Source organism: Botryllus schlosseri, chromosome 5 (assembly GCF_051294905.1).
Source record: "Botryllus schlosseri isolate E-star chromosome 5, Bs_hap1, whole genome shotgun sequence".
NCBI lineage: Eukaryota > Metazoa > Chordata > Ascidiacea > Stolidobranchia > Styelidae > Botryllus > Botryllus schlosseri.
In genome coordinates this window covers 16,660,325-16,682,540 of record NC_137240.1, presented here as the reverse complement: position 1 = coordinate 16,682,540, position 22,216 = coordinate 16,660,325, and the positions used below count along the sequence as shown (strand labels likewise).

At 40.6% G+C, this 22,216-nt stretch overlaps 2 protein-coding genes across 4 annotated transcripts in view; one reads left to right on the top strand and one right to left on the bottom strand.

Moving 5' to 3' along the window:
- Nucleotides 1-15,590, bottom strand: part of LOC145439799 (uncharacterized) — a 57,463-nt gene extending 41,873 nt beyond the window's left edge. For all 3 annotated transcript variants that reach the window (XM_080317431.1, XM_080317433.1, XM_080317430.1), the window contains exon 1: nt 15,433-15,590. In XM_080317431.1, the coding sequence (XP_080173557.1) occupies nt 15,433-15,517 (85 nt within the window). In that variant the 5' untranslated portion in view covers nt 15,518-15,590. The remainder of the gene's footprint in view (nt 1-15,432) is intronic.
- Nucleotides 1-22,216, top strand: part of LOC145439804 (uncharacterized) — a 291,614-nt gene that overhangs the window by 150,034 nt on the left and 119,364 nt on the right. The window lies entirely within an intron of this gene.

Here is a 22,216-nt window from a genome sequence, read left to right as displayed (position 1 = left end):
ATGACTAGAAGAGTAACAATTTCCAATACGCCACGACTCCCGCTATGGCACGAGAGCATCGTTTCCGCGAGTCTCATTCTTGTATCGTGAGATCAATAACAAGCTCTGTAAATCTGGAACATAAGTAACTGAGACTCGTATGTCATTCGATACAGAGTTTGGTGTGGGGAGGGCGCGGGAATCTTTTTACGCTCATAATTAATCGCTTTTGATGAGGCTTAATTAATCTCATAAAGTTAGAACCAAATTTAAATTTCTTGAATGCTCTTTGGTATTGGTTTTGGTCATACAAAATCAGAAAAATGATAGTTGGTTTGAAAGATGTCGTATGGCATGTCATGGCATGTCGTACATGTCGTATGGCATAATTTTACAACTTAGAAAGACACAATTTTTTTTAAAAGGCGTCAATTTAAAACACTGTTAGAAACAGTGATTCCCAACCGCGGCCCAGGGCCGCATGCGGCCCCCAGCTAGCCTTCTTGCGGCCTCCACAAAAATATTATTAAATCGATTTAAGAAAAAAACTAATATAAAATACTCTTGCTTGGCTTGGAGTCTGGAGTTTTCAATTAGGATTGCAGGAAAGTTGTGAGTAGACTGGTAAGATTACGTCACTGTTGTTTCAATGCAATGTGCCCTAACTTTCCAGTTGAACGAGGAGTACCTATAGACATAGGTATAGATATAGGTATTGACAGGACCGTAAATTCCGCACCCCAAGCCCCCCCCCCCCATTGGAGGGATCGAGCACGAAGGGGGCCCAAAATTATTTAGTGAATTAGCATAAATGATAGAGTATTTTATGAAATTTTATGCAAATTTTTCAATCCTTTTTCGCGCTGTGCGCGATTTCAAGTTTCCAAGTACCTTAATTATTAGGTATACTCTTCCACCAAGATAAAATACGCAAGATTTATAGAAGTGGGTATATCGGCGTTGGCCATTACCGCGCCACGACGCACAAAGACATATAAAGACGACGATCGGCAGCGAGAAAACCTTGGCCGAAGAGGACTGCCCTTACGCGGACTGAAAACTTCGTTATGTATATACAAAGTGCATATAGGTATAATTGACCATAGGCGCCTAAATGACTGGCAATCTGAACGTCACGAGACAAATAGGCTACCATCCCGCAGGAAAGAATTATATGCCAGTGAAGAACTACCAATCTGAAATGGTGTGCATCTTTTAGTTTAATGCGTCTGGGCGATTCTATATTTTTTGATATAGCAGACTGGAGGTCATGAAATAACATCATGTAACGAAGTCGTACCAACGGGTCCGTCCGTCCGAATATGTTTATTTATTATTTATGGGCCCTACAGTTTCCAAGACACCTCACTCAAATCTACCGGTAAATCTGATTACGTGAGCAAAGAGGACAAGTAATTGATAGCAATATATATGCAATTCCCGATGTTATTGACCTATTTTATTTTGAATTATCGAAAATTTTCGCGCTCCACGCTGGCTCACTAAACGGAGATCCTGATTTCGTGGCAGAAGCGAACAACGGGGCGGGGGATCGGTTTATCAATCTATGGGAGCTCAAGACCTAAGTTTTTTGGGGGCCTGACGAAGTGCTGTTTCGTTCCTGCCAACGGGTATACGCCCGAAGATGTTGATGATGAGAATGATTATTAAGTGTTCCTACCTTTTCAAACACAACTCACTCGGCTCAACCTGTCAATCTGATTACATGAGCAGAGAGAGGATAAAAATTGATACCAATATATATGCAATTCCTGATTATATTGACCGATTCAATACTGAATTATAAATTTTTTCGCGCTTGGCGCGATTAGTCGAGGGAAGCTGCCTTAAACGGACACCCGAGTTAGATGATAAATAGCGGTAAACAGCCATCTAGCCTGAGGGGGGCTGGGGGGCTTCGAAGTTCGGTTTATCACCCTATGGTGGCCCAAGAGCAACGTTTTTTTTGGGGGGGGCTGACGAAGGTGCTGTTACGCCCCTGGGTATTGATAACTAATTTATGGAGAGATGTGCAACAAGTGACTCACGATTGAATACGCCGTGATGCGTACTGCTTAGCCGGCAAAAAGCAAAAGCTCGCGACCCAAGCGTCCGAATAATTTGATGTGTCGGTGTTTATAGAAAGCAAGTGTCGCCCTGATTCCAAAAATACGAATTGAAAGCTCGCCAGGGCAATAAAACTATACTCCGAAATAGGCAGCAAAGGTTGATTCTTCTGAACAACGGGAGCGCGGCAACACTATGGCCAATGGCATCAAGCGAACGATCGGAATAATGCCAATTTTCATATTTTGGTGACTATTTTTGGTTCCTTTTATTGCCCTTGTATTCGTGCGGTCCCGACCGTGCTCTGAAATTCTAAATTTGGCCCTGTCACCGAAAAAGGTTGGGAACCACTGGTTTAAAACACCATTTCTTTTAAATGCAACCCTAATTGTATTCGGTTTTGTTTTATTGCTTTTTATGACTAGTAAATCAACTGAGATAGTATGGTGAAGATGTTTGCTCACGTTTGATTTTGTAATGAACCCAGATATTAATTCTACCATGAATAACTGAATGTATTCCAAACAAGCCAATCTATATTATACAACATTCGTGCGAGTTTTCGGGTCACAAAACTAAACAGTATCATCCTATATCAGTGGTTCTCAACCTTTTTTGACACGCGCCCCCCTTGGAGATGGTCAAAAAATTCGCGCCCCCCCTGACCCCCTTGCATTTATCGTCTTGTCAAAAAGAGCACATCATCTAATACAGAGGTGGGCAACGTTTTTGATAATCATGGCCGCATTTCGATTGCTTATGTAGCGTAAGGCCGCATTCCAGGGCATAGCCGCAATGAACGATCTGGACGCAAAATACCTATGGTAAACTGTCCATATCCATTCCCGGTGAACTCCGGACATCTACTTTTTACAATGGCCTATTGTACGCACCGAAATCGCGAGTGGTAATGTTATGAATAGTTGCCGGGAGGTGCATATTGTCGCGCGGAGCGCGAAAATTTTTCAGGGCCGCGAACGAATTGTTATTTCTTGCCAGTTCCCATTCCGGCTCAGATTAAGAAGGGCGCTACTGCATTAAAATCGAAAAATGAAGTCTTGTTAAATTGCGGAGAGTGCGAAGAAAATTTCAAGATTAATTAAAATCTCTGGGAAATGCGGGAGTGAATTCGTAATTGCAATTTGCATGTCTACGGCCGCCAACAGATACTAATTGAAATAGGCGGCGACGGCCACTCCAATTCCCTTCTACGGCCGCAGGCTGCCCACCCCTGATCTAATAGTATACATAAGGTCTATCTTACGCCAATTTTGAATCTGCATTCCAGTTGTTGAGTCTTTTACATTGCTGACAAATTTCTCCAAACTTGTTTGAAAATAACAAAAAAGCATTGAACAAGACATCCATTAATTAATTTCATGGTAGGTCACCCCGAGACTAATCCTGATGCTGGTAGTGAGTACAGAGAGCAAGGCGTCGTTCCGTCCTGCCAGGCTAAATTTGATCAGTTTTGGAAATTAATTAAATTGTATTGATTTAGAGTAGCCTAATTGAGGGCGAAACCGGGCAACCTATGTTGCATCTAAGTCTGTCTTAGGCAGTGCAGTTCGCAAGCTACTAACAAGAGCTGCCCGGCGCGACAAGCTTTAGGCTACTGTCAAAGCTATGAAGCAATAAATGACTTACACGTGGGAATTGCTCTCTATATCTCCAAAGAATTTCAAAAACTTGCTCAAATGAAGTTGAAATCAGACTATACTCCGTTGAGCGCGGTTGCTAGAGTTTGTATTTTGCAAACTTTCTTGAATATGGAATAAATTTCATCTTCATTAATCGTCTTCTCATAATGGATGTGAAACACATGTTCAGACACGAACAATTTATACTGACTTTGTCAATTTCTCGCGCCCCCCCCTATTCTGACTTCGTCAATTTTTCGCCCCCCCCCCTGAGAGCCTCCCGCGCCCCCCAGGTTGAGAACCCCTGTCCTATATGATACGATAGAGATATATTCTTAAAATTCAATTTGGTCGCACTCAAAAACACCTATATTTAGTTAATAATTTTGAACAAAAGGCTTCAAAGCATCTTTAATGTACAAAGGGCTCTCAGTGGTGCGCAGTTCCTATTCTTCGATTTCGATTCGCTATTCGCTGCATGATAAAATACCTAATTTGAAATATTTTGCGGGAAATAACCTGAGCTAGCGTGACCGGAGTATATTACGGGGAATTGGCGATCTCAAAGAACGCTCAATTATGTTCACATAAGTTATAATAGACCACTGCATACAGGGAAATATGTTTCCAACACATTCGGCATCTATTTCGCGCGGAGCGTGACGACATTTCGAAGTCTGACAGATTTTGTCGAATGTTAATTTGCAATGAGAACTCATAGGGATATATAGAACTATATAATCATATGTGTCAACTGCACATTCCACTGCGACACCATCTTTTTCGGGTGGTAATTGTCCGTAGGCTCATACAACAGGTGTTTTGGAAAGTATTTACACAATTATGGCATAATTTTACAACTTGAAAAAATATTTGTTTTTTTAAAGGCCTTTGTTTAAAACACTGTAGTGGAGAATAATTTAATCATTCTGGGCCAGCTTCGGACAATTCTTTGGTGAATGGGGTACTACAGAGAAGTAGAGAAAGAATTTTTTAATGTGTAAGCTGTACATTGTACAGTACAATGTACACTGTATGTCTTGTACCTACTGAAGTTGCGACGTCAGAACATTCGATCCAATGACACAATCAATTGATGTGACTCTAACATCATGTACATTGTACATGGTAAAATTGAATACCGACTATGCTGCGTTCATAACGGATGACAAAAAACAGCGAGCGAGCCTCCTATCAAGCTGTGGAAGATCACCGAAACAGATATGCAGATTTCTCGAAATCAACCATTTCATCTACCTGATTTATGTAATATTTTGCAAAGTTGATCTCTTTCTTTGCCTTATTTTTTCGTTTGCTGTGATGTTTATTATGTGGCTGTGAGTGGATGTTACATTTACAGTTGTATTCTTGCACATGGGGATCCAGGAAATTGATGAACAGTGCCGGGTAGGTTTGAGGGGTGTAGGATATGTGATCCAACAAAATGACTATCAGTTTTAGGTTGTTTTGAGCAGTTCTAAGGCAGTGTGGGACATGGAAATGATATCCTGAACTACGAATGCCTTATATAGTGGGGTTTTGTAGCACTCCAAACCGCAACAGCTGCATAAATCCATGTTATATGTCACTTTAACTAGGCTAGGTGAAATCGTGACACTCAGATTTTAGGGGATTCCCCTATTTTCAGCTGCTATTCTTCCAGCTCAATGTGCACACGGATGCAGGGGACGAGTTACAAAAAAAAGTAGCCAGAATATGTTTTTAAGGTATAAGGCATGGGAATCGGACTGAAAACCTGGACTTTTTGACAGTAGGTCAATTCTGAACAACCCTAATGTACAATGATTTCAAGGCCAGACATTTCATACCGACTCCAAAGGTTCCACTAAATCCTCAATCCTTTACGATTCTGTGCGCTAGTGCCGTTATATAGGCTACCTCCAGCGTAAGTTGATAAGAATAGATAACAATTTGCAAGTATTACTATTTTTATGTTACCATGATACGAACCTGCCGAAGTACTGTAAATCTACATCAAATACACTCCAGTCAGAGTTTAATGCACACCCTTTTCTACGGCATACGACATATTACCCTGCCAGAATAGTTGGTTACTTCAGCATTACTTTGCTTTTATTATAAAATCGAGATTATTTTAGTTGCTGTTAGTCGTAGGTTGTCATAGCCGTGGGGAAAGAGACGGGACAATTTCCACCTCCCGTTTTCGATTTGTACATTGTGACTCTATACGTGCCACTACGTCTCATCAGAGACGGGTGAAAAGCTTTATGTAGCCTACGTGTAATTCGATAATATGAGTATATTTTTTAACGAAAAACATAACAAATATAACTAAACTTTCACTAATCCTACAATTTTGCGAATTGCTTTGTGGCCCACCGTTTGAGAACCCCTGGTCTATGCACTTATTGGGCCGATAAACATACTGCGATATACATACTGCGATATTTGAATGATACGACATATCACGCGAGATAATAATCTCAATTATTAGGCACATTCGGAGAATTTTAAGTGGAAATCGGTCGGCATTGATATTCTCAATACTGCTGGATGGAACGACCCTGTGCGATGGTTTAGTGGTGATCTCCGTGAAAAGTGTTTCAAGACATGTTTCAACAGAGTAACTAATAACAATCGGCCCGTCGGAAGCTAACTCGCGAGAAACTCACGATAACCTTAATCGCGTGTGGGATGAACCATTGAAAAAGGATTCTAAGATGAATCTCTAAATTGTCGAATCCATCATCTCCATTAGCTCTATCGGCAAATCTGATAACGTGTTCTGAGAGAGGATAAAAACTTTATTGTAATATATGCAAGTACCGATATAATTGTCAAAATTCATTCGCAACCTTAAAGTAATTTCACGGTTTGCGCTGGCAAGACAACAGATGCGTGGTACAGGCCGATGGCAATAGATGGATAAGTCTTTCATTCGTAACTTGCGTAACCCCGGACTTTAAAGGCTACGAAAAGATTATTTTTTTCAATCTAGTATTATTTAGTTGGCAGATCTGGCGTTTTTTCACGAACCTCGAGTGGCAACACTGCTTGAAGCCTTCCACAGTGGAAGATAGTATCGAAACTATAATTCTCACTACTCGACTCGAATCATTAGTATTATTGGTCGATTCAGATTCAACTATACTGGAATCATTGTGCCCAGCTATAATCACTACCGGCACCCTTTATACCAGTGTTGGGATGACTTACTCGACTTGAGTCGATTCATCTGCAAAAATGTACTGACTCAACCTGATAAAATGACAAATTGTGCGATGATTCAATATGACCTGTGACTCGATTGCAGTTAGGGTTGCATTTAAAACAAACGGTGTTTTACAGCAGTGTTTTAAATAAAGGCCCTTTAAAAAAACAATTATTTTGTTGTTGTAAAGTTAGGTCATAATTGTGTAAATACTGTCCAAAACATGTTGTATGAGCCTACTGACAATTGCCACCCGATATAGGCGACGTATATCGACATGGGAGGGTTGGAAACCTCAAAATAGTCGGTTCAACAGCAATAGTACACTAGTACAGCTACTTCGTCGAAGGAGCTATATTTACCCCATATTTCCAATTGTTAATGTCAATCTACTATGACGTCACAGTTGAATATTCTTGACGCCATGACCTAAAAAAACATGTTTGTTTTAAATTGATATTTGTTTTAAATGCAACCCTAATTGCAATCAATTATTCCCAACAATGAATTGCTTTATACATACGATTCACAGATACCAGTGTTGGAATCAATTCACTACTTTCGAGTCACAAGTAATTTCGAGTCATTGCAAATTTTGACTCGAGTCAAGTCAAGTCCCTCGACTTCTGGAGGTGACTGGATTCAAATCGAGTCAAGTCAAGTCAAGTCACGATTCAAGTCACAATTCGAGTCAAGTTGTCTTTTCGAAGTACACGAGGTATGATTAAGTCATTGCATACGCCATATATTTTAAATAGAAGACCGACTACAGAATTAATTAAAATTCAAAATGGCGAGATATAGCTCACGCATGCGTAGAATTGCTAAACTACATAAGTAACTGTATACCAGGGTCGGCAACCTTTTGCTAGTCACGGGCCAAATACCGAGTGCACAACTTTTTGGCGGGCCGGAATTTTTCTTGATACTATATTTAACGCTCACGTCGGTTTAGTACCCTACATTGCTACAATCTCAATCATACAAATCACAAAAAGGGCAAACACATGTATTTACACTTCAACAACGCAGCATAAATGTGACACTTGGTGCAGCATGCTTTATGAAAGATTTTCAACTTCTAATAACAAGTCAGATGAAGCAACAACAAACCACATTCTAAATGGGCATTAGAATACGTGATCTTAGCTTGCTCTTCGTGAATTCCACTGTTGAAATATATTTTTCACATGCGTACGCGCTATCAAAAGTCGATGCCATTTCTTTTGCATTGTTGGTCAAGCTGGGATAAAGACCCATTTCAAGAACGTACTCTTTGTCAAAGACATGCAGCGACATGCTCTTTCTATGAAATTTGTCCTTAAATTCAACTGCATCGCATTTCAAAAGGGCCCCTTTGAAATTTTCAGGCAACGGTATTGGCGCTCACAAACCGAGTACTGAGCAGTCAGAATATATTTTGTACAGAACGAATGTCGGAAAAGCGGGTGGAAATTCAGTAATTAAATTTCGCATCACATAGTTACAACAGTATGGTGCTGGTACTAGGTTTACTCTCCACCAGTATAGGAAAGTGAGCATAATTTTCTTTTTACTGTTGACATTCTCAGAGTCGCAGTTTTGTTTCGAATGCGCCTCAACATCTCATGTATTCACTTATTTCCTCCTGAAGTCAATTTGTTAGATGTGACGTTAAATGTACTACGAAAGGAAGATTAGATACCCATTTTCGATGACAAGACTATGAGTCGGCGATGTTTGTATTTTCAAGGAAAGTTGCTATTTCGTTTCTTAGTTCATACACTCGCGCAAGGATAGCTGCTCGAGTTAATGTGCGAACATGGCAGATATACAGGACATCGCCATATTGATTCTCTGCTTCTAGCAGTGTTGGGGTGACTCGAGTCATACTTGACTCGAGTCAGACTCAAGTCACTTTTTTCGCATGACTTGACTTGACTCGAGTCACTTTGTTAAAATGACTTGACTTGACTTGACTCGGAGTATCAGAAATGCGGATTGACTCGTGACTCGAACCAAAATTCACGAGTCAATTTCAAGTCATCAAGATCGGTTTCGATAAAAATCACTGTATAACTTCCATATGTTCGAATTGTTCGCGAAACTCTGCAGCAGCCCGTGAAATCGACCAATCATTCAAAGATCGTGTGTTTTACTGATTCTCCATTGTTCTCTCACAAATAAATTGACCGCAAACGAAGTGATCCAAGCTTACAGCGAACGTTGTCGTAAACTAGCAAAACATCCATTTCTGTTCTCACCTTAGCAATACCTCTTGTTTTATTGAAATTGAATTCGAATATAGTTTATAATATACTAGGGAAGGTGTGAACGTGAGGTTCACGTTCGCGTTCTATGTGTGAACCTCGGAAATTTGGAGGTTCGTGTTCACAACAGAACCTTGGTAGGTTCTGCACTGTGAACCTTTTGGTAAATTGTAATTTTCACTCCATTATAAGATCTTTGGCTCAAATTTATTGCATTTCAAATGCGGGCCACTCCATGCATGGTGCTGGCAGCATAAAAAATCAACGCTTAACGAGCATGCACCATGCACCTCGACAACCTTAAAAGTTTTAGTTGCTTTGTTGCAAAAATTTTATCGGAATAACCAGCTTTCCGTTTGTGAATATTTAGTGACATCTGCTGTGAGCTTGACCCGCAATCACACAACATCACGACGAGCGATATACGTAGTCAGCGAATGATGCTTATTCAACCAATTAATCGTCTTCTGATGTAAAAATCGAGCGGGCGTACGGGGTCAATCTTGACTTCATATCTTTACTGTATCATTAAAACCAAATCCGTGCGATTAAGGTGCTTGCTACTGCTGCATAACTTGTTGTTGTTTGTGGTATCGGTAGCGAGTATTGAAACCCGTTGTACACTCTGCTCCATATCAATGTAGCAATACTCAGACTCCGAACACATTGTCCGGTCTGGCTAAGACCGTTAAGGCGTAAGCTTATATTCCTTGGTAAGTCCTCGTCGAAATTGTTGGCAAAGCGACGGAATGTATTGATTTTTCGCTATTATTATATCCTTTGATTACCGCTGTTGATACACTTAGCGACGTTTAAAACGCCGATATGTACTTAAGCATTGCGGCATTATGTGGACCGAGTCTTCGCTAGGGGCACTGCGCTCTAAAAATGATGTGGTCTCAAATTGAAGATAAAAACGAACAAAATTTTTTGGCCGCAGCCATTTCCTTCAGAACGCCACCGTAATGGAGCTGCAATTTATTGAAATTTCTACAAGACCAGCTGCCGCGGCTGCTTAACCCGTTACATGGCACGATATCTTCACCGTCGCACTTACTCGACGCGATTAGGCAGTCACGCAGAGAACGAATTTTAGATAGTTGTCAGCCGATGTTATGAAGGAAATGTGTCTAACTTTCGTTCTCTGCGTGACTGCCTTATCACGTCGAGCAAGTGCGACGATGAAGACATCGTGCCATGTAACGGGTTAAGCAGCCGCGGCAGCTGGTCTTGTAGAAATTTTAATAAATTGCAGCTCCATTACGGTGGCGTTCTGAAGGAAATGGCTGCGGCCAAAAGTTTTTGTTCGTTTTTACCTTCAATTTGAGACCACATCATTTTTAGAGCGCAGTGCCCCTTTAATATAGGCTATCACTTCATTGGAAGATAGGGTTGGAATTAGCAATATGACGTCACGAGGTTCACGTTCGTGTTCACACAGAACCTTTCAAAAAGGTTCGCGTTCACACGAACCTGAACCTTTCAGAGGTTCACACCATCCCTATAATATACTCCTCAACCATCGGCGCAGGCTCAAACTGTATCATGTTAATATGTGAACGGGTAATGTATTGCATCCTATCAATTCGTTTCTCTATTTTGTCTGGTAACAATAGACTGAGGCTATGCAATTACTTACGTAGTTGAACATTTCTACGTGTATGTGAGCCAAGCAGCGCCTTCTTGCGTGTATATTTAACTCTATTCGTTCATCAGTTCAGAATCAATGACCACTCAATCGATATTTCAGTTAGCTAGCAAAATGCAATGACGTATTCATGTCTCATACTTCGAAAAGTCAACTTGACTTGAATTGTGACTTGACTCGTGACTTGACTTGACTTGACTCGACTTGACTCGAGTCACCTCCAAAAATCGGGTGACTTGACTTGACTCGAGTCACCTTCGAAAATCGATTGACTTGACTTGACTCGAGTCAAAATGTGCAATGACTCGAAATGACTCGTGACTCGAAGGTAGTGACTTGATCCCAACACTGGCTTCTAGTAATATATGGGGTAGGATAACTGTCGGTGATTAAGTTTGTGAGACAAAATCAGCTTTCCCCACTGTGTCCAAAACACTATTCAGGTTTGTTGTCTTGTTGTACAATGTCTTCTGGTGAATTAAACTGCAGATGACTAACCTACGGAGGCTAGTTATCTAAAATGAAACGGAAAGTTTGAGATTTTGTCACTGCGTCTGTGATGTTCCAAGCGTTTTTGAAGCAGAGGAACCGCACCTTTAATGTCGCACCCTATCAGAGTGGCAACCCCTTAAAAAGCATGGTATGCCTATGGTTGCGCGATACACCCGCTTGATAAGCACTAGTCTAGTCTACTCTACATACATTCTCCATCTCCTACTTTTAGTACGAGATAGGCTACTAATCAACAGCCTTCGCATCAGTTTTATGGCGTAACAATTGACTAATACCGTGTAGGATACTTATCGTAGCAATGCCGCATTCTTACCAAGCAGTGCTGCAGTGCTCCACTGCAGATTGGAACTCATTACGAAACGGGGGGCCGTATTCTTGTGGTAACTAATTATTTCGTCACGGGCCGGACGATTTCGCTTGGCGGGCCGTAGGTTGCCGACCCTTGCTGTATACCATACGCCTATGATAGAGAATAGAATACGAAACATCAGATAGTTGAGACGAATTGATATGATGTACTACACAATTACATAAACATGGGATACAACTTAAATCAGTGCCAATGGTTGACGAGTAATATAAACTATGTTCGAATTCGATTTAAATCATACAAGAGGTTTGGTTAAGGTGAGCACCGGGCACCACAGCGTATCGAGAACAATCCGAACATATGAAAGATACGTCGATTTTTATCGACAGCGATTTCTTGAAGACTGGACTCGTAAATTTTGCTCCGAGTCACGAGTCAATCCACATTTTTCATCTGTCATCCAGTGTTGGGATCAAGTCACTACCTTCGAGTCACGAGTCATCTCGAGTCATTGCACATTTTGACTCAAGTCAAGTCAAGTCAAGTCAATCGATTCTCGAAGGTGACTCGAGTCAAGTCAAGTCACCCGTTTTTCTGGAGGTGACTCGAGTCAAGTCGAGTCAAGTCAAGTCAAGTCACGAGTCAAGTCACAATTCAAGTCAAATTGAATTTCGAAGTATGAGTGATGATTCAAAGTCATTACATTCTGGTGTGTGAAAGACAGATTATTTAACCATTTATCTTGAGTCAAATAACGAATATAAAGTTGAATAAACATGCCAGAAGACGTTGCACCGGCCACGCACACGTAGAACTGCTATTAGAATACGTGAGTAGCTGTACAGTTACATGCGACAGTCAGTTATTATCAGCCAAAATATAGGACCGAATACGAAGCCCCGAGAAGTTGAAACAGATTGATTTGGTGCAATGGCCTACACCAGGGGCTCTCAACCCGCGGCCCGCGGGCCGCATGCGGCCCGCAGACGTTCATTTTGCGGCCCGCGACATCTTTCATAAGGAACGCAATTATTACTGACACGGTATTGTTACATGTTAATTTAGCTGCTTAGCTTTCTTATCTCTATCTCGTTTAATTAATCATTTTGATGTGTTCTGGTTTCTTGATATATGCTCGAGTTTATATTGTTATTGTTTTGAATCCGTATTCGGTTGGACTCTGGTTCACGACAATCCCGCTACGTAGTACATTTTACAAAGAGTGTTTTACTCAATGCGAATGGCTTGAACAGAAACAAGAGCACGGAATGGGCAATTAAACGGCAAAACTGGGTTTGTAACTCTGCGTGGAAAAATGAATTTGCTTTCTCAGATGTAAATGGAAGACCGTTGTATCATACTTGTGGAAGAACAGTTTTCGTATGTCATAATGTCTGGAGTTATTCATATCGCCTGATCTTATAAATAACGTTGCTAGCTAGGTGTCAAGCACATAGTAATCCATATTTCGAGGCATTTAAAATTGCCGACGACGTTGCAGACAAATCGTTCAAAATTGCTGGGAATATCGCTAAACCCAAAAAATTTGCTAGAGAAGATGTGATTTCAATAAAATTCTGCGAGTATTTGATGTTTCCGGAACTTAGCAGCAATTACAACAGCACCTGACATATGTCTAAGCTACAGTTGTCTGATTCAACCATGACCAAAAGAGTTACAGCAATGTCAGTCGATCTTTCATCGCATATTCTGAAACACGTTGTCATGTAGACTACTTTATCCTAGCGTTGGATAAATTCTACGACTCCACAGACTTTGCATAGCTAATTATCTGGGTGCATTTTGTCAGAGTGGACATATTTGCAGCGAAAATGCAGGCTGGGCCAACGTGGGAGGGGGACCAGCGAAAAACATCAACTTGACGAAGCTAACTATAATGTAACTAATGGTGCAGGGCCCCCGCCACGGCATGAAAGGAGAAGGGTTTATCGGTTTGCTCAGAAATGACCACGAACGCCAGAATTCTTCTCATATAACTGAGAGCTCAATGTGATAATGGCTTCTGTAACGAAAAAGTTTCCGTAATTTTATACTTGCTCTCTTCCGGTTTGAAGCAGAGAGTTCGGTTCTATGTTGAAAGGGTTTAAAGGGGAATATACCGGCCTGTATACGACTGGTAAATAGGCTACAGTAGCCTAAATTTAATAGTAGCCCATAATTACATGGTAATAATGTTTTGCGGCCCGCAGCGTCTTTTGCTGTTAAAATGCGGCCCGCGATACAAGGGAAGTTGAGAACCCCTGGCCTACACTAACCATCTACACTTCCGTAAGAATATAAACACACAGATTATAATTGTTCGATTTAAATCATACAAGAGGGTTGGCAAAACTGAGCAATGCGCAACCTAAGCAACAGAGACACCTTGCTAATAGATTAATCTACTACTGGTACGACAACGTAAACTGTGATCGTTTCGTTTGCGGTCAATTTATTTGTGATGTAACAATGGAGGATCGGTGTAACGTACAATCAGTGAATGACTGGTTGCTCTTCCAAGTGACACCGGCGTATCTTGAACCATCCGATGACTGTTTCCTTAATGACTTGAAATTGACTCGTAAATTTTGCTCCGAGTCACGTGTCAATGCAGATTTCTGAAGCTCCGAGTCAAGTCAAGTCAAGTCATTTTTGCAAAGTGACTCGAGTCAAGACAAGTCATACGAAAAAGTTGACTCGAGTCTGACTCGAGTCAAGTCATGACTCGAGTCATCCCAACACTGCTGTCATTCCAACACTGACAGATAAATACACTGACACACGCATACTTTTCACAGCAAAGCATGACCGGTATTACGCCATTCACGAACGAACCGGATTAGGTAACTGATAATTGTCGATCTGCGCACAACACACCATAATCGATAATATGAATGTTATGAATATCAACGTGCAATGAGCTACTAGTCGAACGACGAACGAAAGTTTTTCAAAGGCTATTGAGTTAGGCAAATAATATCAGTATTTGCTTATATTGCATGTACTTGTACGTGGTCATTGATCACTGTGATTAGATTTACTGGTAGAGTCGATGAAAGTGGTGTCTTCGAAAATTTAAGGCATTTAGTTAGACTTCATATGCCATATTTGTTCCACGCACGGTTAAGACTTCTCATTATTGGTTATCGCGTGTATTAGCTTCTGGCGCGTCCATTGTTGTTTCAAACATTCGTTGAAGCATATTGTTATTTCGAGGCTACCAGTGAAGATAGTTGCCACTCAAAAAATATTACAATAGTTCCCGGCACAGCAATACCGATACTGGTATTATACGACCGAATCTCGACTAGTATGTTGATTATTTAATTTAGGGTTGCATTTAAAACAAACTGTGTTTTAAAACACTTTCTTCAAGACATGTTTTAAACAGTGTTTTAAACGAACGCCTTTTTAAAAATTGTTTTTTTTTAAGTTATAAAATTATGCCATAATTGTGTAACTACTTTCCGAAAAACATGTTATATGAGCCTACAAACAATTAACACCCGATATAGTCGACGTATATCGATACGGGATCGGTGGAATCCTCAACATATAGTCTGTTCAAAAGCAATATTTATAGCCTACATATAATTCGCAAATAGTCAAGAAGCGAAGACGAGCATCGCAGCCGCGACGTCATAGAACTACCAACTGATTTGTTGTGCTGCAAAAGTGCAATGGGGGTAATTTCAGTAATCAGTTCCATCAAAGTGACTTTCTGATGAAATCAGATACGGCCAACTTGTTGCCGATTTTATCTTCAAATTGAGACAACATAATATTTAGAGAGCATAGTGCCCTTTAAAAAGTATAAGATTAATGCAACTCACCCACTGCCCCTGTAATATGATACCAAGTGAATTCCATTGCTGCCAGTACCATGAACATATTCCAATAACGGCATAATTTAACCATTTTGTCAAGACGGTATAACGGTAAGTAAGACGGCGTTAGTACTACAGTTATTAACTGAAACAAGAACCTGTAAATTGATACGCGGAGACCATGGGTGAATTCCCTTAAGCCTATGTGGAAATTCCAATCGTTTCGAGGTAAGTAAGCACGAGCATGACATTGGATCCAAATATCGGTGTCAGATTAGATCATGCAAATCGGTTACATAATGATTTGACTAAGAATGTTGAGTTCACCAGCGTGTGCTCGCCTCAAAGGTGGTGTGGAAACAGGCAAAAATTCTCTTCGTCCCGGTCCGATTAGGTATAGTCAACATCTGTCGCACTCATTAAATGCAAAAGTAGATATTGTTATATATTAATTTTTATGAGATTTTGCATGGTATAACTAGATCATATCATATAAGAATGCGCTTGTCATTCAATGAATCGGGCTGTAACTTTGTTTTCGAAGTCTCACATTTATACTAACAGATTTATGGAAAATTCGGTATTGGTCTATGCTGATCCTGACAGTCTTATATACCGTGATGGGTCACAAAATTTGATATGGTATAGGAAATGTGGTCTCCAAAATCGGCACAAAACACCGCCAAAATCAACACGGAGTAATGCCGGCTTCTGCGTAAATTCTGTTACGCGGTGGCCAAAATTCCGGAGCTCACACGCCGTGAACAAACTCGACTTCGATAACGGAATTAATCCTTTAATCATTGAATGACAGCCTCGAAACTGCAAGAGCACGGTGTCAGATGACATCGCAAATATATATATTAACAAATCTTGTCTTCCCAATCGGTAAATAACACACTCAAAATCAGCACAGACCAATGCCGACTTTTGCTAAATCTGTTACGCGGTAGTTTAGTTTCACTTTAGCGAACACCTACATATAGTCGATTTGGATAAGGCAATTACTGCTCTGATAATCGAGTGATAGCCCTATCACAGCGTTATCTGATATAATAGATCAACGGTGGCCAAGCGTTTCGGTGAAAGAGCCACATGCATTGTACGAACCATTTCGCGGGTCACTTGAATGTTCAAATGACCCATTTTTAGTCGTCCGATAGGAATCAGCCGGAGGAGGCAACGATGAAAATACGACATAATATTACAACGCATCAAAACTGATAACATTATGTCATGAAATGGCAGTGAATATGTCTTAGACGCGCAATGCGCGAAAATTTATCAAAGGTAAGAAAAATGAACTAGATTAGGTCATTAATATTGTTACTTGCATATATTGCGGGTCGCCTCTCCATACCGCTTCAGCACCTATGTACGCACGTACTACTGAAGGTTTCGGCCAACGTACTGCAATCATTTTGTGCCATCGCCGGCAATCATTCTGTGAGCGCACATGCGACATCACATGTTGGACGACACGTTCTTTCATAATTGCGAATATAGTTAGACTCAATTCCATAAATTATGCGTATTTTTCATTTTCAGGAGGGGAACCAATATATAAGACAAGTAATCAAGTGTAAATTTATCGCGCAAAGAATATATGGTCGTATCGCTGTGTGTGTCTTTATTGCATATTTGTGTAAACTCTCATTGCTTAAATCGGCTTTTCGAAGTACAGAACTTCAATATTGCAGCAAACAATACGTTCATATTATCATATTTATTCCACTGAAAGCTTTTCGACTGACTCTCTTCAGCAGTGAATGCCAGTAAATGAGATTAACCAAGTTCGAAATGTAGAAATAATTTTGTCGTTGTGAGGTAATAATGACAATTACACAAGTCGCGAACGGCAGTAAACAGCGCACGACTTGAATTGTGACTTGACTCGAGTCACCTCCAAAAATCGAGTGACTTGAGTTGACTCGAGTCACCTTTGAAAATCGATTGACTTAACTTGACTCGAGTCAAAATGTGCAATGACTGGAAATGACTCGTGACTCGAAGGTAGTGACTTGATGCCAACACTGTTCTCCACTCGGCTCCATTTTTGCTAACATCTTTGTGGGGTTTCATGAAAAGAGATTGTTGGATAGTACCGATCGGCCATTGATGTACTATCGCTATGTTGATGACACCTTTGTCATGTTTGATAATGAAGCTCAATGTGATTTGTTTTTGGCCAATTTAAATAACCTTCACCCTTCTCTGAAGTTTACTGTTGAAAAGATGAACAATAATTTTGTTACATCTGTCTACCGTAAGACTACATTCAATGGTCAGTATCTTTCATGGGATTCGTTTTGCCCTGTGAAACGTAAAATCAATTTGAACCCTGGTACACAGGGCCCTGATGATTTGCAGTAATGACAAACTGGATTGTGAAATAAATACTATCAAATCCATTCTCCTTGCCAATGGCTATCCTGAGCATATTGTCAAAGTAACTATTGAACGTAAAATACAAGATTTTCACAAAGATAAGCCGTTTGGACCGAGAAGGTGCCCAGTTTATTTGCATCTTCCGTGGATAGGCACAGCTTGCAACAGGTTTGAAAAGCAGATTAAGTACTCCGTGAGTCATTGTTTCCCACAAGTGGAACCCCGTGTCATATTTACTACGAAATCTTTACTACCAGCAACGCGTAAGGATGTGGTTCCTGCGATTGATCAGAGTAACATAATTTACCAATATACGTGCCGATGCGACAGTCCATATGTGGGTCGCACATCTTAACGCTTGCAACGAGGAATTCGCCAACACGTCCCACGTCAAATTAGGAATTCGCAGGGTGATGACATGTCTGCTTCATCATCACAGTCCCTATAGTTACCATGCGGGATTATGACCAAGTAACAGCATGTAATTCTGCCATCGGTCAGCACCTATTGAAACACCCAGAGTGTGCAAAACGTTACAGTAACAATCAGTTTTCCATAGTTGCTCGTGGTCGTTCTCTTTTTCATTTAAAGGTCCTTGAATCAACCATTATAAAGCTGCAAAAGCCGATCCTCTGCCGCCATAAGGAACATCTCTACACGCTGGGAATATCCCATAAGTGTTGTTTGGTCATTCGGCTGTTTTACAGCGGATTTTATGTGTGCTGCACCGTAACCGTGCGCTGTTTACTGCCGTTTGCGACTTGTGTACTTGTCATTATTACGTCACAACGATAAAATTCTTTCTATATTTCGAACTTGGTTAACCTCATTTACTGGCGTTCACTGCTGAAGAGAGCCAGCCGATATATATTACAATATGACAATATGAACGTATTGTTTGCTGCAATACTCTCATTGTTCAAATAAATAATCTGTCTGTCTACCTACCGCGGAATATTCTACTTTATGGTAATATATGAAGATCTGCGAACAAAGTGTCTGGCCCATGACAATGCCAATGCGTCGGAGCTGATATTTTAGTCATCAGCATCCTAAATGTCGCGATCAGGTTAATTAAATTTGTGGGTAGCCTTGCAAGTTCACGGTCTGGACAATTACTTTTCTAATAATATAACTAATTTCGAAAATTTCCTCGCGACCAACTCAAACCTTCTACTGGGCCGCGTGTGGCCCGCCTGCCACTGGCAATAGCTACCCCGTGTTCCAGATATACTATGCGAAATCTTGTCTCCCAACCACCAAAATCAGCACATATCAATAATAGTGACTTCTGCGTAAATTCGCGTTATTTATGGCGTTTTTTTAGTTGTGCGCGCAAAATAGGGCTGTTAGAAACACTACTTATTTTCCAAATCTTGCTTGCCAGACGATTGAATCGTCAGGTTGCCTAAAAAAACGATGCATACCAAATGTGAATCCATTTGAACTGGTTATCGCGAAGCTCTTACAGTTCAAAAATGTTGAACTTATTATATTATATTAAAAAATAATTCTTTAAATTAACTGGCTACCCCATGAAATTGATACGTTCTCTACAAAATCGATGCAAAACAATTTTGACTCAATTCCAATCAGTAGAAGCGAAACTATTTGAGTTTCTCGTTGATAATTCTGGGATTACCACCGTCAATTCTATTTTTTCAAATCGAAAATTTATAACTGCAGTAACTTCGCTTCCCCCGGTTGGAATTGAGTCAAATTTGTTTTGCGTCGTTTTTGTAGACAACGAATCAATTTCATGGCGGTACCAGTGATATTTGAACATTTTTTAAGAATATTTTTTAATAAATTCAAAATTTTGAAACTGTAAGAGCTTCACGAATATCGGTTGGAAGGGATTCAAATTTGGTGTGCATCGTTATTTTGGGCCACCTGACGATTTAATTGCCTACCAAGCAAGATTTTGATTCCTTTTAGCAGCTCTATTATACAACAACGAGGACAAATCCTCCTAAAGGAGGACGTATGGCAACCCCTACCAATGCTCTTTTATCAAGTGGCCCGAAGTACCTCATATAGTCTGTGACGTCACAAGAAAAAATGGGCGAGTAGATAATCAAAAGACAAAGTTTAAGGGGTCAAGGTCGGGTAGTGGGGCAAGTGAGAAAAACTCTGCGCCGAGAGGTTCGCGAATATTGGTATGGTGAAAATGGCATGAAAAGGTGACTGGGATTACCCTTTGTGTCACGGTGTCGTGATTATCGAGCAAAATGCTTCTGAATGAAACCGTCTAAGCAATATTATCCAAAAGAACCTTAGTTCTCATCGTGACCACGAATGGAAATTCATCGAATCTAATAAATTTAATTGCACAATTAACCCGAGAGAAGACATGCAGATTCTTATCCGCAAACTCATTGTGCGGCAGGTAAGGAATAATCGTCAGTGAGCCAGAACATGATATTTACTATTCAGTCTGCCTACAACAATTTGCATTTAACTGCACTATCCATGTGCTGTTGGAAAATTTGGTGTGCCCCTACTTGATCTGACAAATGCTTCAGATCACGATGCCCAGTTTTGATCTAGAACAGGGCCGGCCAACCCATGGCCCTCGAGAAGGTTTTGAGTGGCCCGTGAGGTAATTTCCGAAATTATTAATATTATCAAACATGGATTGCACCGATTGTGAGCTTTTAAGGCCAACCAAAGAATTGATTAGTCTGGCCGCAACCGTTGAGATCTGATGACTAAAATATCAGCGCATTGGCAGATCCATGAGCCAGTCATATTTTGGTAGATCTTCTTACACTACAATAAAGCAGAATAATTTGCGATAGATTTATCAAAAGTAAAAATTTTCTTCACGCTTCGCGCAACATGTTGTCACTCGATTTCTTGCTTTTAATATTGTTACCCCTTTGCGAAAATGAAAGAACGCCTAATGTATCAGATTGAGTTTAACAATATTCGCGATTACTAGACAAAATGTCGTTCAACTTATGCGACCTTCCGTTTGCGCTCGCAGAAAGACCGTCGACTATGAAACCTATAGGCACAAAATAATTGACGCATGTTGGTCGAAAGCTTTCGATATCGATATGTCCAGGCGCTGAATAGTCCAACCCTTGCAAACTGAGCCCAGCGATAAACAGCAGGCCCGCAATATGGTTAAGTGACAACATTATTGACCAATGAACTTCGAAAAATGTTCGCGCTTGGCGCGGCCAGAGGCCCGCGAAATAGTTCGTCAATCAAATGTGGTCCTTTGGCTGAAAAGGTTGGCCACCCCTGATCTCGAATCACTGTTTGAGGTAGTTTACAGGTGTTGTCGAATAAAAGGCAGTGAAAGCACAACTAGGCGTCCTTATCCTCGCTATACTTCATTCATTCATTCATTCAATATTATCGAAAAACGCTAAGAAAAGGTACGAATGCGTTTCCTTCCGCGTACCATGAGTCAAATCAATGGATAATTTAACGATCATTGGTTCTCAACCTTGATGACCTTGCAGCATCCTATCAAAGGGATATATAGTTACAGCACCCCAGCACTGGGTTTCAGCGTTTCAAAGGTAAACATTAGCGCAGATCAAGTAGTAAAAATATGACGTATGAACATTTTTGCACATCATAACTTAGACCAGTGCTTTTCAACCTATTTGAGCTCCATTCGCACTTTTTTTGTAAAATAAATTTCATTCGCACAAACTAATCGAAAATTGTTATACAAAAATAAGATAAAGCTACTTAAAAACATTTTATTCAGATGTGCAACAAATTGGCTACTATGTAGCCTAAGTTATCAAGTGTCTCATTAAAAAGGCAACTTTTTTCGCTCGTTTTTCTTTCAACTATTTCACTAAAACCGTTCTCGGCCAAACAATGTTGTTGGGAATTTGTACAAGGACGTCTACTAGCGCTGGGATGGCCAGGTCTAAAAATTTCGTCTGCACTCCTATCCAAAATACAACGTATTTTTCGAGAGTGAAAAATGCTTGCTGACAGAAATCGTTTTTCAGAGGTGACACAAAGATCCCGGAGGCTCCAGCTTTCGAAATTATGAAAACCCACATGTTTGTGTTGAGGATTTTGCCTTACGTTTTGGAACATCACGTGCAAAACGATCAAGGAGAGTAGGCACATTAGAGCTCGCTAACATATGATACGTTACTCCAACTTCTGTCTCGCGAGTTTATGAGAAGAGCAAATAAGAGAGAGAGAGAGAGATATGATATTCTTTCTCGCCTGCACCATCGAGATGCTTTGGCGACGGAGTTGCGATACGGCCCCATGAGGTCATCTAGTCTGCGCCCCCGTTTTTTTTCTCCTCCATGCTATCCGTGATTGCTGAGCGCCTAGCAGGATAGCTGCTGATACCATTTTTCGAGTCTTTGGTATGACCCGGCCCGGGATCGAACCCACGACCTACCGCTCGAGA